Source organism: Danio rerio, chromosome 6, assembly GCF_052040795.2.
Source record: "Danio rerio strain M-AB ecotype USA chromosome 6, GRCz13ab, whole genome shotgun sequence".
NCBI lineage: Eukaryota > Metazoa > Chordata > Actinopteri > Cypriniformes > Danionidae > Danio > Danio rerio.
In genome coordinates, this window is record NC_141026.1 from 15150869 (window position 1) to 15168586 (window position 17718).

Below are 17718 nucleotides of genomic sequence, written 5' to 3' on the forward strand. Positions count from 1 at the left end.
CAGGCAGACAGCGGCTTCCGTCTTGCACTCCACCATACAGGCCTGATTGGTGGATTGCTGCACAGATGGTTATCCTTCTGTAAGGTTCTCCTCTCTCCACAGAAGAATGATGGAGCTCAATCAAAGTGATCATCAGGTTATTGATCACCTCCCTGACTAAGGCCCTACTCCCCTGATCACACAGTTTAGATGGCTGGCTAGCTCTGGGTAGAGTCCTGCTGGTTCCAAACATCTTCGCCTTATGGATGATGGAGGCCACAGTGCTCATTGGAACTTTCAGAGCAGCAGAAAGTTTTCTGTAGCCTTCCCCAGCCTTGTGCCTCAAGACACTCCTGTCTCGGAGGTCTACAGACAATTCCTTTGTCTTCATGCTTGGTTTGTGCTTTGACATGCACTATCAATCCTGGGACCTTATATAGACAGGTGTATCAAATCATGTCCAATTAAGTGAATTTACCACAGGTGAACTCCAATTAAGCTGCTGAAACATATCAAGAATGATCGGTGGAAACGTTCGAGGTTACAGAAGTAACCCTTCGTTCCCCGAGGAGGGGAACGGAAGTGCCATGAATGGGAGGATTCGGATCAGAAGCCGCTTATCTGGAGAGTATTGAACGGGCCAATGAATGAAATTAATTGGCAGCGTAAGCTTGCGCAGGTGTGCGACATCTGCAATTATCTCAGCATATAAGCACACCTGAAGCCAGCAGACGCCATCCTTTTAAGCTGAAGAGACTTTCAAACAGCTAAGGGACAGTCATTATGGCGACGGAATATGGCACTTCCGTTCCCCTCCTCGGGGAACGAAGGGTTACTTCTGTAACCTCGAACGTTCCCCTTCGGTTGGGGAACTTCAGTGCCATGAATGGGAGAATATGGAAAGCGCCATAATGACTGCACCTTACCAACACCCCCGATGAGGAGATAGTCAAGCAAGCGTGACGCACCCACATCATGGGGGGCGCGGTCCTCCAACGTGTCCCTGGCCCTAATTTATCCTACTTCAACAGAAGTTTTACGGATTTAGATATATTTTTTGGGAAGTCGTGAGCATCTAGATAATTCTAGGAAATACGACAGTACGTTGGGAAGCGTGCAATCCCGATAGGGAGGACGCTGCGGAGGCCATCCGTTACCCAAGGGGGGGATAGATGGCAGAATTTACCTATGGACTAGCCCTAAAAAGGGGGAGTACGCATAGCAAAGAGTGGTTAGCGGAGAGGGAAGACACGGGTCCGCCCAGGGGGGGGACTTAACCGTGGCGGAATAAGCATATGGGATCGCCTAGTGGGGATCACGCATAGCAGGCACCTATACCCAAAACGCGGGCTGACCAGCGGGCAGACCTACAACGTAGTGGGCCAGCAAGTGACTCCTCCGCTGAGTCAGTGCTGGGGGCCACGGAGGAATCTGCAGGGCTCACCTGACGGGGAACTTTACTGACAGATAAAAAAGGCGCACGTACCTCCGTGTTAGGGAGAATGGCGCAGCAAGCGTGTTTCAACACCCTACCGAGTTGTCTCCTCAATCACCAAAGGGTTACCTAATACCCTTGAGGAAACCGGCTCCACTCGCAGATTGTAAAACCTTGCAAATGTGTTGGGTGTCGCCCAGCCCGCAGCTCTACAGATGTCTGTTAGAGAGGCGCCGCGTGCACGCGCCCAAGAGGATGCAACGCTCCGAGTGGAGTGTGCACGTACTCCCGGGGGACACGGCTGACCTCGACTCGAATAAGCGAGTGAAATGGCATCCACAATCCAGTGGGATAATCTTTGTTTCGATACGGCACTTCCCTGCTGCCGACCGCCATAACAGACAAAGAGCTGCTCAGATGATCTAAAATTCTGAGTACGGTCCACATAAATGCGCAGAGCGCGAACTGGACAAAGTAAAGAAAGGGCTGGGTCTGCCTCCTCCGGGGGCAGCGCTTGCAGGTTCACTACCTGATCTCTAAAGGGGGTGGTAGGAACCTTGGGCACATAACCGGGGCGGGGTCTCAGGATAACGTGAGAGTAATCCGGCCCGAATTCCAGGCATGAGTCACTGACCGAAAATGCCTCCAGGTCCCCGACCCTCTTGATGGAGGCCAACGCAACCAGCAGAGCTGTCTTCAGGGACAGAAATCTTAGAGATACTGATTCGAGTGGCTCAAAGGGATCGGATCGCAGACTCGTGAGAACGAGGGCGAGATCCCAAGAGGGCATGAGAGGGGGGCGAGATGGATTAATTCGCCTAGCACCCCTAAGGAACTGGATGACCAGGTTATGCTTTCCCACGGTGCCGCCAGCTACCGCGCTATGATAAGCGGAGATGGCGGCCACGTAAACCTTGAGAGTGGAGGGCGACAGCCTGCTGTCAAACTTCTCTTAAAGGAAAGAGAGCACAACACTAATCTGGCAATTTCGGGGGTCTTCTCTGCGAGAGACGCACCATTCAGTGAATAGACTCCACTTCAGGGCGTAGGCGCGCCTCGTGGAGGGGGCTCTAGCCTGAGTGATGGTATTAACCACCGCAGTCGGTAGGTTACCTAAGTCTTCCTCGCGTCTAGGGACCACACGTGGAGGTTCCAAAGATCGGGGCGAGGGTGCCAGATGGTGCCCTGTCCCTGAGAGAGTAGGTCCTCTCTCAAAGGGATCCGCCAGGGGAGGGCCGTCGCGAGGAGTGAGAGCTCTGATATCCAGGTCCGGTTGGGCCAAAGGGGCGCAACTAGCAGAACCTGTTCCTCGTCCTCCCTGACCTTGCACAGAAACTGCGCGAGCAGGCTCACTGGGGGAAACGCATACTTGCGCATGCCCCGAGGCCAGCTGTGGGCCAGTGCATCCGTGCCGAGAGAGCCCTCGGTCAGGGAAAAAAACAACTGGCAGTGAGCGTTCTCGGGGGAAGCAAACAGATCGATCTGGGCCTCCCCGAATCGCGCCCATATCAGCTGAACAGACTCGGGGTGGAGTCTCCATTCTCCAGGGCGTAACAGCTGTCGTGAGAGCGCATCGGCTGCACGATTGAGCGTGCCTGGGACGTGAATGGCGCGCAGCGATTTCAGCCGCGGGTGACTCCAGAGGAGCAGACGGCGGGCGAGCTGAGACATGCGGCGAGAGCGCATACCCCCCATGCGGTTGATATACGCCGCCGCCGCCGTACTGTCCGTCCTGACCAGCACGTGTTGCCGCTCCAGCACCGGTAAAAAGCGGTGGAGAGCGAGGAACACTGCCAACAGCTCTAGGCGATTGATATGCCAATGCAGCTGGGCACCCTTCCAGAGGCCCGCAGCCGCATGCCCGCGACACACGGCCCCCCAACCCGTGTTGGAAGCGTCTGTTGAAACAACAACATGGCTGGACGCCTGTCCTAGAGGCACACCGGCCTGTAGGAACGAGGGGTCGTTCCAAGGGCTGAGGGCGCGGCGACACAGCGCAGTAACCGAGACCCGGTGTGTGCCCGCGTGCCATGCGCGTCTGGGGACCCGATCGTGAAGCCAGTGCTGAAGTGGTCTCATATGGAGCAACCCGAGCGGCGTGACGGCGGCTGCGGATGCCATATGCCCCAGGAGCCTCTGAAAGAACTTCAGTGGGACCACTAGTTTGCTGTCGAGCTCCCTCAGACAGTTCAGCAACAGGCGAGCGCGTTCCTCGGAGAGGTGCGCTACCATGGTGATTGAGTCCAGCTCCATCCCGAGAAAAAAAATCCTCTGCACGGGGGCGAGTTTGCTCTTTTCTCGGTTGACCTGAAGCCCCAGTAGGCGGAGATGCCGAAGCACCTCGTCCCTGTGCATAATCAATTGCTCCCGCGAGTGGGCTAAAATCAGCCAGTCGTCGAGATAACCGAGTATGCGAATGCCCGCGAGCCGAAGGGGCGCTAGGGCACCCTCCGCGAGTTTGGTGAAGACCCGCGGAGACAGAGAGAGCCCGAAGGGGAGGACCTTGTACTGCCACGCTCGACCCTCGAACGCAAACCGCAGAAATTGGCGGTGGCGTGGAAGAATGGAGACATGGAAATACGCGTCCTTCAGGTCTATGGCTGCAAACCAATCCCGAGGACGAACGCATTGGAGAATGCGCCTCTGCGTGAGCATTCTGAACGGCAGCTTGTGCAGACAGCGGTTCAAAACGCGCAGATCTAGGATTGGCCGTGACCCACCGCTCTTTTTGGGTACGATGAAGTATGGGCTGTAAAACCCACTCTCCATCTCGGCTGGAGGAACCGGCTCGATTGCACCCTTCGCCAGGAGGGCAGCAATCTCCTCTCGCAAGACAGGGGCGGACAGGGGGTTGACCCTGGAGAAATACACGCCCGTAAACTTGGGGGGCCGTTTCGCGAACTGAATCGCGTAACCGAGTCTGATTGTGCGTATGAGCCACCGCGAGGGGCTGGCAGGCAGAGCCCTCGCTAATGGAGTCATCGCTACAATCGCTGACGTACCAGCGGTGGGGCAGCGCGGAGTGGGTGTGCTGATCCGGGAAGCACGAGGGTCCCGCGGAAAAGCTGGAGGAGAGCGATTCGCTCTGGCTCCGCACCCTGACTCCGGAGAGGGGGCTGGAGGGCTGAGGGAAGGGAGACCGTCCCCCCAGCGCTCGTGAGCCACTGGCGAAGCACGTAGAGTCTGCGAGCCGGAAGGCAGCGCGTCCCGGACTGGCAGAACTCGTGCAGTCACATCCGGGGAAGGGAAAAAGTGCTCTTTTACTGATGTTTTGGTGGCACTGAAAAGTACCGTTGTTATCGGGGCCCCGCCCTCCAGCGGGGAAAGAGCAAGTTTCCTCTTCTCCGGATGGCCTGTCTCAGGGACGCTTCGCGGTCCGTTTACCGGACTTAACGGCGCCCTGGGCAGGAGGGGCTGCCTGCTTTCGAGGTGAACGCCGCGCCCGCTTGGCCGGAGGCGCAGGCGGGGGCGGGGCAGCACTCGTTGGCGGGCGCCCTCGGCGAGGAACAGAGGAGGTGGATGGCTCGGCGGGCGGAGCGGGCTTACGGCCACGCCGATAGATGACATTGCCCATCGCATCCGACTGCTCTTTCACCGCCTTGAATTCCTGGGTGAATTCACCGACGGTGTCGCTGAACAGGCCAGCCTGGGATATGGGCGAGTCAAGAAAGCGAACTTTGTCAACGTCGCGCATATCGGCCAGGTTTAGCCAGAGGTGGCGTTCCTGAACCACAAGTGTGGACATCGTCCTCCCCAGCGCACACGCGGCGGACTTAGTAGTCCGAAGAGCATAGTCGGTCGCGGTGCGCAGCTCATGTAATAAGCTTGGGTTGGACCCGCCCTCGTGCAGCTCGGCCAGCGCCTGCGCTTGGTAGCGCTGGTAGGTGGCCATCGCGTGCAAAGCAGAAGCAGCCTGGCCCGCAGCCTTATAAGCTCTGGCTCCGAGGGAGGCAGACAACCTACAGGCTTTGGACGGGAGGCGGGGCAAACCCCGCCACGTAGAGGCGCCGCGCGGACAAAGATTGACCGCGATAGCGCGCTCCACTGATGGGATCGCCTCATACCCCCTGGCAGCTCCGCCGTCAAGGGTGGTGAGGGCGGAGGCACTCGCAGCACGGGCAGAGAAAGGTGCCCTCCAGGACTGCGTGAGCCTACTGTGCACTTCCGGGAAGAAGGGGACGAGAGGCTTCGAAGGCTTCGCCTTCTGGTCCTCTACGTAGCACCCATCTAGTCGGTCCGGCCGCGGAGCTGGGGGATAAACCATCTCCAACCCCACGGCCGAAGCAGCCCGGGAAAGCACGGCTAACATGTCCGCTTCAGGATCCGATTTGACAGCGCTCACCTGCCCGGAGGGGGCGAGCGGGTCCGGATCTTCGTCGGACAGTGAAAGCCCACCCTCCGATGCCGCGGAGGACATCTGATCTCCGGTGTCAGCGAGTGTGAGAGCTACCATCTGGTTAGACGGATCACTCTCACCACCCGAAGCTTGGATGGAGCGCCGTGAGGAGCGAGAGGTCCGCGAGCCCGTGGGCGGCGGATTAGCTCCCGCTGAAACCCTCAGATCTGCCCGAGCGCCCGCTGCTTTTTTAGAACAGGAGGCAACTGGGGTGGCTCGCTCTCTTGCGAAAGTTAGCCGCGATCTTAGCTGTGCAACGGTCATGGCATCGCAATGACGACATGAACCGCCCGCGAGCACCGCATTAACATGCTGGACCCCCAAACATGCAATGCAGTGATCGTGTCCATCATCCGGAGACAGGAAACCCCCGCATCCAGAAACGCACAGTCGGAGCGCCATCCTGAAAAGGACGTGCTGCACGACTGTGTTGCTCTTTTAGGAAAGTTGCAACTATACGCACCGCTCTGGAGGACCGGACCCAAAGAACCGCAGGCAAGGGAGTAACCCAGCTCGACCGTCTGCCACCGCGAAGACCCACTCTGGACCGGGAGACACACTCGTTCGCTCTGAAGTGCTGATCAGCAAGAGGAACCCTCATCGACTCACTCAGAAAGGATCTGAAGCGAAAAGGATGGCGTCTGCTGGCTTCAGGTGTGCTTATATGCTGAGATAATTGCAGATGTCGCACACCTGCGCAAGCTTACGCTGCCAATTAATTTCATTCATTGGCCCGTTCAATACTCTCCAGATAAGCGGCTTCTGATCCGAATCCTCCCATTCATGGCACTGAAGTTCCCCAACCGAAGGGGAACAGAATGTACCTGAGCTCAATTTAGAGCTTCACGCTAAAGGCTCTGAATACTTATGTACATGTGATTATTCAGGTTTCATTTTAATAAATTTGCAACAATTTCAAAAAATCTTTTTTCACATTGTCATTATGGGTTATTGTGCGTAGAATGTTGAGGAAAGAAATTAATTTAATCCGTTTTGAAATAAGGCTGTAACATAAAATACTTTCCGGATGCACTGTATAAGTGTACGTATACAAAATGTTTTTAATTTATGTCCACAATACATTAATATTACTAGTGTTTATTAATTTAAACAACTGCTCCAGATGTGTGTTCACAGTTTGTGTGTTCACTGCTGGGTGTTTGCACTTGAATGGGTGAAATGTAGAGCACAAATTCCAAGCATGGGTCACCATGAGTTCATCTTTCACGTTTCACTTTCATATAATTTCTTTTTAAACAATATTTTTAAAAGGTTGGAAAGTTTTCTATATAATTTATAGCTTTATCTAAGAGCGACAAATAAAACACACATCAAATAACTGGATTATAATCAAAAATTTTAATTAAAATATTGTTTAAGTTCATTTTAAATCCAAATTTCTAATGTTATTTTGCTAATTCACATTGTTATTCTTTTGGCAAACAAATAATTTGTGAAAGTCAAAAAAAGGGATATTCATCCCCCCCAAACCCCTGTTTCATTTACTCATCCCTCACTTGTTCAAAACCTATTTGAGTTTCTTTCTTCTGTTAAACACAAAAAGAAGATATTTCCAAGAATGTTGGTTGCTTGGACCCACTTGAAATATCTTTTGTTTTCAACAGGTTTCAAATAAAATCTAAAAATTAAGAGTAAATGTTAAAGCAATTTCCGTTTTTGAGGTGAACTATCTCTTTAAACCTGGATCATGTTGGTCCGCCTTACCTCAATAATCTCCGTCTGTGCGTGTTTGGTCCAGAAAGCCTGAGGAGGAGTTGTACAGCTCACAGCAACAAAACTATTGGGTTTCCGGTCCAGAGACGGTGTGGTCAGCTCACTGCAGACTACACAACCAACACTCGGGGTCATGAATTTTCCACAAGAAGCTTTGTATATATGAATGAGCTACAGAGTACCTTAAGTGTTATTAGCTAAAACCCTGCTGGCTCTCAGAGATATAATCAGAGCTCCACGGTTAAAGCACTTTATTTACAGCAGATGAGAGATAGGAGCAGTCACTAAATCCAAACGCAGCTGCATTAGCAATTACCTTCGCATAAGCATACAGTAGGAGGCAGAGCTCTCGCTGAAATATTTAGATTACTGTTCAGTGTCATTTACAGTCTAAAGATCAAACCTGATAGCCTGATAATCTTGGCTGCTAATGGAGAATAGCTCATTTCTGCTGCCATTTTTGCTGCTTTAGAAAATCTTGAGTGTGTGATCGATTTAAATAAAGAAAGAAAAAAAAAAGACTGACCAAGACTGAACTCCAGAACTGGCTCATCTGGATCTTGACTGTTTCCTACAGATAAGAGAAAGAGAAAGAAAGAGATTTAATGGTTTCTTTCAAATGTCAAATGCTGCAGCAAAATGTTGAATATGTATAGAGCAAAAAACTAAACAAAAACATCCATTGAAATTCTTAGTTTCTCTGTTTGTGTTTGAGTAAAAAGTTCATATTTGCTTTATTCTACAAAGGTCTGATATTGTTTATTACAAATTTCAAATAAAAATATTGTTGATTATTAGGGATGTCCCGATCAGGTGTTTTTTGCCTTCATGTCAGAATCATTTAATTTTGAGTATCTGCTAATATCGAAACTTAATGCGATACTTCTATAATACATAAAAAATATAAAGAAGAGTGAAGAAACAGATCCAGGATGTTATTATATATAAAAACAAATAGCACCTCAACATGAATTTCCGGCAGGGAATCCCTGTGTGATTCTGTGAAGTCAAGAAAGAGGTCTAACTCTGTGCCATGAATATATATATATAATTTACACAGGGATTGCATATATTTTATATATGCAATTATATATATATATATTTATATTGTCAGGTCGGCAGCACAGTGGCGCAGTGAATAGCACATTCGCCTCACAGCAAGGTCACTGGTTCAAGTCTCGACTGGGTCAGATTATGTTTCTGTGGAATTTGCATGTTCTCCTTGTGTTTGCCTAGTTTTCCCCTGGGTGTTTTTCCACCACTTCCAAAGACATGCGGTACATGTGAATTGGGAAAGCTAAATTGTCCGTATAGTGCATGTGTGGATGTTTCCCAGTGGTGCATTGCAGCTGGAAGGGCATCCGCTGCTTAAAACATATGCTGGATGAGTTGGCAGGTCATTCCGCTGTGGAGACCCATAATAAAGGCACTAACCCGAAAAGAAAATGAATGAATGGATATTGTCAGGTCCTGTGCTCCATGTGTGCTTGTTTTCATCATGTGACCCCTGTTCCAGTTCCCACCATTTGTTAATGTTCATTATTTCCACCTGTGTCTCACCCCTGTATGCAATCAGTTTAATCATCCACAGTGTATTTATAATATGCTTCATACGGTATTCTCAGTTGTGCTTTGTCGTCACCCCATGTTGTTCCTGCGTCTCCAGTGTTATTGATGTCCTTCCAACTGAGTGTTTGTAAATAAATCTACGTGTTTGATAAATCAAGGCGTTACATATATACAGTTGAATTCAGAATTATTAGCCCCTTTGACTATTTAAATTATTTTTTTAAAATATTTCCCAAATGGTGTTTAACTGAGCAAGGAAATTTCCGTCTGATGTCTGATTACATTTTTTTTCTTTTGGAGAAAGTCTTATTTGTTTTATTTCTTTATTTTATGTCTTTTTTTTATGATTTTAAGGTCAAAATTATTAGCCCCTTTAAGCTATAGTTTTTTCAATATTCTACAAAACAAACCATCGTTATATAATAACTTGCCTAATTATCCTAACCTGCCTAGTTAACCTAAGTAACCTAGTTAAGCCTTAAAATGTCACTTTAAGCTGTATAGAGGTGTCTTGAAAAATATCTAGTAAAATATTGTTTACTGTCATGATGGCAAAGATAAAATAAATTAGTTATTAGAAATGAATTATTATAACTATTGTGTTTAGAAATGTGTTGAAAAAAATCTGCTCTACGCTACACAGAAATTAGGGGGAAAAATAAACTGGGGGCTAATAATTCTGACTTCAACTGTATATATATCTGAGTCCTGATCGGGAGGTAACATTCGATTCCGATCAAGTCTGAAATCGCGTGATCAGGCAAGATTTCCGATCAGATCTGGACATCCCTATTACTAGTTTTGTATTGTACCTATTACCCTATCCCTATTGTTAGTTTTATTGTCCAAGAAAATTTAAATAGGCTACACAAAAAACATTTTAGCTTGTTGTGACTGAAAAGTTTTATTATTCCAAAAAATTTTGCTTTTTTAAATAATCTAAAATAAAACACCTCTTCGTGAGCGGTTATGGCATTTCTGTGTGGGTTTTGCATGTTCTCCCTGTGTTCGCGTTGGTTTCCTCTAAATGCACCGGGTTCCCCCACAGTCCAAAGACATGTGCTATAGGTGAATTGAATAAACTAAATTGGCCGTAGTGTATGAGTGTGTAAATGAGTGTATATCGATGGTTCCCAGAACTTGGTTGCAGCTGGAAAGGCATCCACTGTGTAAAACATATGCTGAATAAGTTTCGCTGTGAATAAGGGGACTAAGCTAAAAGAAAATGAATATGTTCTAAATACACAATATTTTTCTTTTATATTCATCAGCATTATACCAAAACAAAAATTATTATTTTTAATTCAAACACATTACTGCAAACTGTAAATACAGACAAACATAATTTCCAAGGTATCTCCTAATTTATTTTTCCATATATTGTTGTGGGTAACTCAAATATATTTGGAAAATATTTAATAAATGTAAAAATGAGTGGGGTGATTGTGTTGTGAAGTGCACAAAAAAAAAAAAAAAACACATTTTTGGTCAATCCATTACAAAATGATAGTAATAGGGTATAACTGGCTTGAATAAAACAAAATAAGAAATACACAGGAATACTCTACCCTTTGTGTTTTAAAAATAAAAAACATTTAAAAAGTCTTTAACAAGCATAACAACAATATCTCTGCTACTGGGTCAACGTTTGCTCACAGCCTCACACTTTCAAAGCGCAGTACACACCTAGCACAGGTTTTAAACTCAAGCGCAGGCGGTCATGACTGAGCAAAAAAGAAACAAAATCTGGAGTTATTTCACTCCAGCTAATAATGACGAGGCGCTGTGAAACGTGTGAAAAACAGGCTCAAATTTAAGATTAAAGGGAAGAAAGGTTTGTGCAATGTGTGTTTTTTTTTACATACAGTATGGTGTTTTATATAGCCAATTTGTGTTTAATCAATAATGCACTGTGTTTTTAATAAATGTTAAAAAGGAATTATGTCTGTTGCATTTTATTTAATAATAATACTGAAGGGGATTTTAAAAAAAACATTGGATAAAACATACATAATGACATATTTTATTAAAATATCTGTATCGGTATCGACGATACTTGTCTTGAAATACTTGGTATTGGATGGAAAATAATTGGTATCGTCCATTCCTAATTTGTGTATCTTATTTATTTGATTTTATTTGGAATATTCGAAATATTTGGATATATTGTTTACCCCCTAATGTAAAGTAAAATGTAATGCAAGAGAACATCAAAACAGACAAGTATTCTTTACCTTCCAATGCCAGCCCGAGCATCTCTGAAGCGAGCTCTAAAGTGTTGGATCTGTAAACTGACCATGGCCGCTCCCTACGTGACATTGTGGCAGAATGTGTGTGTGTGTTGAAGCTTGAGTAACAGGAGTGGTGGCAACCCACACACAGCCAGACACACTCCTGTGTGGCCGTCTCCTCCTCTGTTATCTGAAATACACAGAGAGACACACCACTTTATGACAGATCAGGCGTAAATACAGAAATTTAGCATTAATGTTTCACAAACAGCTAAACATTACATGCATTTTTTATATGGGTGCTATTACAAAATACAAAACCAGTGGATTACAGTGCTCTCTACTACAATAATTCAGAAAATCTTAAAGTACAGTAAAAAAAATCGATGTCAGTAGCACTTGCGACAGGCTTGTATGCACTTTTAAACTAGATGCTAGCTCTGAAAGAGAATACTGTAGTAGGGTTGCACATTATATCGATTCAGCATCGATATTACAATGTGATCATTTGCAATAGTCACACGCCTGGATTGCAATGTTGCAATGTTGAAGTAAACATTGCAACATGCAATGTTGAGCCTGGATTGTAACTGATCTTTTTTTGCATGTGTTTTTGAGGCCTGTGACAGTATAAGGATTTTAAGCATTTAGTTGTAAGAAATTGTACTGTATATAACTTCATGGTATGTATAACTTTACATACTGATTAATTTGAATGAATTATTTACACATGGAAAACTATGCAGTTATTCCATTACTGTAAACCTAAATGATAGTCTTACAGACTTCTTTGTAGATTGTTTATTGTATTTTCTGCAGATACACTCCCCTATTGTCACTTCAGTCAATCGAAAATAATAAATTCCTTAAAATAGAGATAGTCAAGTCATCTAGTGAAATTGTTTTCATATCGCAATATGTAATCGCAGGATTACATTGGGATATAAAACATTATGTTAGGTTTTTCCAATATTGTGCAACCCTAGACTGAAGGTTAACAGCTCTATAAGAACAGTTAAAAACAGAAGTGATCATTAGTTGTAAGAAAGTAAGGGATGGTGTCAGATTTATTTTTTAATCAAAGAGGCATTAGACAAATACATACTTTTTTTTTTTCAGAAATAGCCTTATTTTACCATAAACTTCCTGACATAAGTCTTGTCGGTTATCAAAGTTGATCATTTGGTACCAAAAGTGGCTTTTATGAAAGGCAAAGGCTTCTTACGTTTATCTTAAAAAAATAAAATATGATCATGCCTTGATTTTTAATTATTTAATAAAAACAGTAAGGTCTGACTTTCCTTAGACAAAAGTCTTATCACTTAACAGAAATAATGTAAATTATAGATTATAAAGTCATGGTGTCACGGTTTCGGGAAGGATGAGTGAGCGAGGACTCAAATGCAACAGAAGATTGTATTTATTAATTAAAATAAAACAAAAAGGACAACAAAAAACGTAACTATAAAACAAACAGACAAACTTGGCTGGGCTGGCACGACAAAGCAGGACTGGATACCACAAGACAGGGAAATACTGACGACGAACTGGCACAGGACAGCAGACATGAGGGGATTATAAAGCAGAAGTAAATTGACACAAACAGATGAACATGAGAAACTGCACTGAAAAAAATATTCAAAGATGATTCCTTAGATTTACTCAATTTTTTACATTAAGTGGTTGTAAACAATTTATTTGGGCTGGATTTAAACAAACAAATTAAGTTGATCATTATTAAACTTAATTTGTTTGTTTAAATTCAACACAAATGAATAGTTTGCAACAGTTCTGCATGCAACACTTTTTTCAGTGTGATAATGGGTTAACAAGGAGGGTGGGACTAGACAATAGACGGGAGAGCGCATGACTCAAAGACAACAAAAGCCATGCGCTCACATAAAACATGTCTGAACACGCAGCCAATGAGAGAACTCATTAACCGTGTGTTCTTATGACAAGACAAACAACACTGAAGCACACAACAAAAGCGCGCGACCACAATGTAAACACCGAGCCACGTGCTTTGACAAGAGACGCAATGCACGAGCACACGATAGATAAACACCTTACCGTGGGCTCACACATATGCAACGCGCATGCTTCATCTCAGCGCCAACCAAAACTGAAACCAACTAGACGGAGGCGCCAAGAATGAAGCAGCGCGATGCTGACAGAACAAACACTAGCTCTCCGCATACCCACAATGGCGCACGCGCACACAGAGACACACACAATGACAGAAACAGGACAAGACAGGGCCAGTGTTCAGATTCTGTCACCAAAACAAGAATTCACACGACCAGAGTGGCAGACACCTGACACATGGTGCAGTTGACAAATAATGAATATTGTGTATAACTCCCATGAGCTTGGAAGACTGCATTTATACATCTCTGCAATGCCTCAAATAACTCAATATTTTCAATATTTAAGTTTTTTTTTAGTTTTTTCGATTTTCAAATAGTTGTATATAATATTGTCCTACCCTAACAAACATATTTGAAGTTTTTTTTTTAAAGTTTTTTCGATTTTCAAATAGTTGTTTATAATATTGTCCTACCCTAACAAAGATATTTGAATTTTTTTTTAAGTTTTTTCGATTTTCAAATAGTTGTATGTAATATTGTCCTACCCTAACAAACATATTTGAAAGTGTATACATGCAGCTTTAGGTTGATTTATAAATTTCCAATAAAAACAAAATCAGCATCTATGACTGATTTTGTGGTTCAGGTCCCTCAAAATTGATTAAACATTTATTTAAATTCACTAATAAATTAATATAACATAATATATTGGAGTCAGATATGAGTTTAACTGCAACTGAAAAGGCCAGACATGCATTAAGCCTTCAGTCACTATTAGAAACATTATTAGGCAATACTTATTATTCTTTTTTATTTTCGGCCTAGTCCCTTTATTATTCTGGGGTCGCCACAGCGGAATGAACTGCCTACTTATTATTCAATTAAATCCATATACTGCATAGGGAGATTCTGTACATCTATATATCCATTTAGCTACAAAAGACCTTCTATGAGACATTTGCAGCTTTACATGATATGGTTGGTGAACAGAACCACTCCTGCCCACATCATCCTCTGTGAGTCAAACATTAACAATAAGAGCTGACGTTGAAGTGAACACACAGATGCGATAAATCTCAACAAACACCTCAATTAAAAATTCAGGTCCAAAGGTCTGAGACTACATTTGCTATCTACAATTTATTCTTATGAGCAAGTGTAAGTTATTTTACCAAAAGAACAAAAACAAAAGGCTAAAACAAAAACAATCTGAAAATCATGCACATTTGTTTAAATGATGCACTGAATAAGAACAAAAACCAATGAAAAATCTATATAGAATTACCCACATACTGCAAAATAGCATCAGTAATACGGCACGTGTGAATGGTGAAAGTGTGTAGTGCCTGGCTGCAGTATGTTGTGGCAGCTTGTTAACTGAAAGCACGTGTCTGTGCTTTTTACACATGAGGACACCGATAATGATAAGGAGAGTGAACCCCTGGTTCAGTTCAGCTTCCCGCTCACATTTTTTGCATTATTTACCATCCTTCTTAATAATACAAGGCATCAGGACCATGATGTAATGTATTACGTTTTTGTCTTAATGAATAATCTTGTAATGGTCTATTGCTGTTAAAAATAAACCTTACAAATTTTTTTTAGAAATGTGACAGAAAATTACCTAAACTTTATTCCTCTGATCAGGTTATATGGTTTTGTCAATCTCTACAGCACTGTTTCTTCATTGCAGCAGAAATACAAAAAACAAGACCTGCGATGGGGGATTATTAAAGAGGGCTGCAAAGTGCAAACTTCCTCTTGCTACTGTCAAAACCTCTGTGACCCATCTCTAGAGTGTCTGCAAAAAGCTGCAAAAACAAGTTAGGAAAGTAGTGATGCATCAAAATTAAAGATGATTTTCTCAAATAAGTATTTGCTTGGAATTATAATTAATATTATTTAATGCATATTATTAAATTAATAATAATGATAATAATAATATAAATATAAATTAAATATTCATATTACAAAATAATACCTTTAACATTTTCAAATAATTTGTGACTATTATATTGGTCTTTTGACAAAGATAAGCCCGTTCCACTATCTTAAATGTGATAGTTCACCCAAAAATGAAAACTCACATGGAAACCTGTAAAGATTGACATCCATAGTAGAGAAAACAAATGCTATTGAAGTCAATGGTTACCGGTTTTCAACATTCATTCATCCATTCATTTTCGTCCATTTATTAGTCCCTTCATTCATCAGGGGTTACCACAGCGGAATAAACGACCAAATTATCCAGCATATGTTTTACACAGCAGATGCCCTTCCAGCTGCAACCCAGTACTGGGAAACATCCATACACAATAATTCACACACATACACTACAGCACATTTAATTTATTCAATTCACCTATACCGCATTTCTTTGGACTGTGGAGGAAACCCAGGCAAACATGGGGAAAGCATGCAAACTCCACACAGAAATGCCAACTGACCCAGCCAGGACTTGAACCTGCGGCTGTCTTGCTGTGAGGTGACAGTGCTAACCACTGAGCCACCATGTCGCCTGATTCTCAACATTTTTGAAAATATTTTATTTTGTGTTCAACATAAAAAAAATAAAAAAAAAGCTCCAAATGATTTGAAACAAGTCAGGGGTGAGTAAATAATGGCAGAATTTCCTTTTTGGGTGAACAATCCCTTTGTAAGTGGGATACATCTATAATGTAGTTATTATTGTTATTCATAGTCGGCTTAGTCCCTTTATTAATCCGGGGTCGCCACAGCGGAATGAACCACCAACTTATCCTGCAAGTTTTTACGCAGCGGATGCCCTTCCTGCCGCAGCCCGTCTCTGGGAAAATAATTGTTATTATTATTATTATTATTATTTAATTTCTTTATTTTTTTAGGAGACAAATACATTTCATTGTACATTAACATGCAATTACAATGAAGAGATTCAATCTTTACAAGGTCATGCAACAGAAAGCGAGCACTGTTTTCTTATGCAATGATGTAAGCCAATAGGAGCACAGACCTTAAAGGAGCCACCTCCTTAAAAATGGATCATTTCAGAAAAAGGGTCAAAATGAAGCTCAATCCACAAACTGGTTCTAGTGCTCCACGAACAGAAAGGCTTAAAAATAAAGTTTATGAAAATGGATGTTTACAGTTGCAGTTATTTGAAGGAAGAAGGAAGATGCAAACAGGCAACACTTGACCGACGCTGAAACTTCTTGTTCTTAACCGGTGGACTAGAAGAAGCCATTAACACTAACACTGAGAGCAGTATATAGGACCTAAAGACCCCACCAGATTTACAAGTTACATGAACTGGAACAGGGAGACTGGGAGAGCTTTTTCAGATAATCCCTGAGGACTACCTGACACACTTTTTCTTCACGTGCCCTGCTGAAAATGGCACACAAATTCAATCAGTCTCCTCCGAGCAAGTATAAAACCCTGAAGAAGTCCAGCGTCGTTTCAAACAGTACTATGGGATGCTTCAGCAGTGTTAGTTTCCTGCAAGGGCAAGAAGAGTTGAAGTGAAAGCACTTCTTCACTTCTCTCTTGCTGGTTAAAGCATTTCTCGTGCGTAACAGACAGGAAGGTGGTCAGACTTTAGCTGGTTACCCTAAATCCCCTTGAATAGTCAGATATTTTCTTTTTTGTTAGATATACTTGTAAAGGCAGCAGCAAGCTTGAGATCATCTTGTTCATGCTGTTTGCAGTATATTACAGCACTTCACAACAGGTTTTTACAAAACTGTATTGTGTACCAGTGTTTTGTGATACTAAAATATCACAAGTGTATTGCAAAACTCTGCTCTTTTTGTAAATAAAATGTTTACATTTAAGACCTGTATTATGTCATTACTTGTAAGTTGAACTACAGATTTTATGTTCAGTTTAATTGAAGAAAATGTGGAAACCGATTGCACGTAGATTCATTACTTAAAATGGTGGATTAAAACAATGTTGAGACTACTAACATTCAAGATGTTAACTGAACATGGTAAAACAGTATTATTTAAATAGAGTTAATAAAGTAATCTTTCTATAAAACCCTAAGTAAGGTTACTAAATAATGACAAGTGTTAACTAGAATTGTCTATTAAACTTACTTGATTTTTAACAGTTAGTTTACTTTATAAGTTTTAGTTTTCTTAAGGCAATAATTAAACTTAACTTAAGATTTCCTTGTAAGTTTATATTGCAAAAATAAGGCCATCGGTTTCCAAACTTTTTTTAAGTAAACTGAACATGTTAGAATTTACAGTGCACTTTCTAAATTAAATATGAAAGGAGACTATGCCTTTAAAGGAATAT

At 43.3% G+C, this 17718-nt stretch overlaps 1 protein-coding gene across 40 annotated transcripts in view; it reads right to left on the reverse strand.

The window, feature by feature from the left end:
* The window catches only part of inpp4ab (inositol polyphosphate-4-phosphatase type I Ab), a 142854-nt gene that overhangs the window by 97222 nt on the left and 27914 nt on the right, over positions 1-17718 (reverse strand). For all 40 annotated transcript variants that reach the window (XR_015492897.1, XM_087256168.1, XM_087256165.1 and 37 more), the window contains 3 exon segments: positions 11348-11534; positions 8071-8115; positions 7536-7654 (listed from right to left, as the gene is read on the reverse strand). Coding sequence is in view for 35 of the 40 variants with exons in the window: in XM_087256168.1 (XP_087112294.1) it covers positions 7536-7654; positions 8071-8115; positions 11348-11432 (249 nt within the window). In the remaining 5 variants the exon portion in view is untranslated.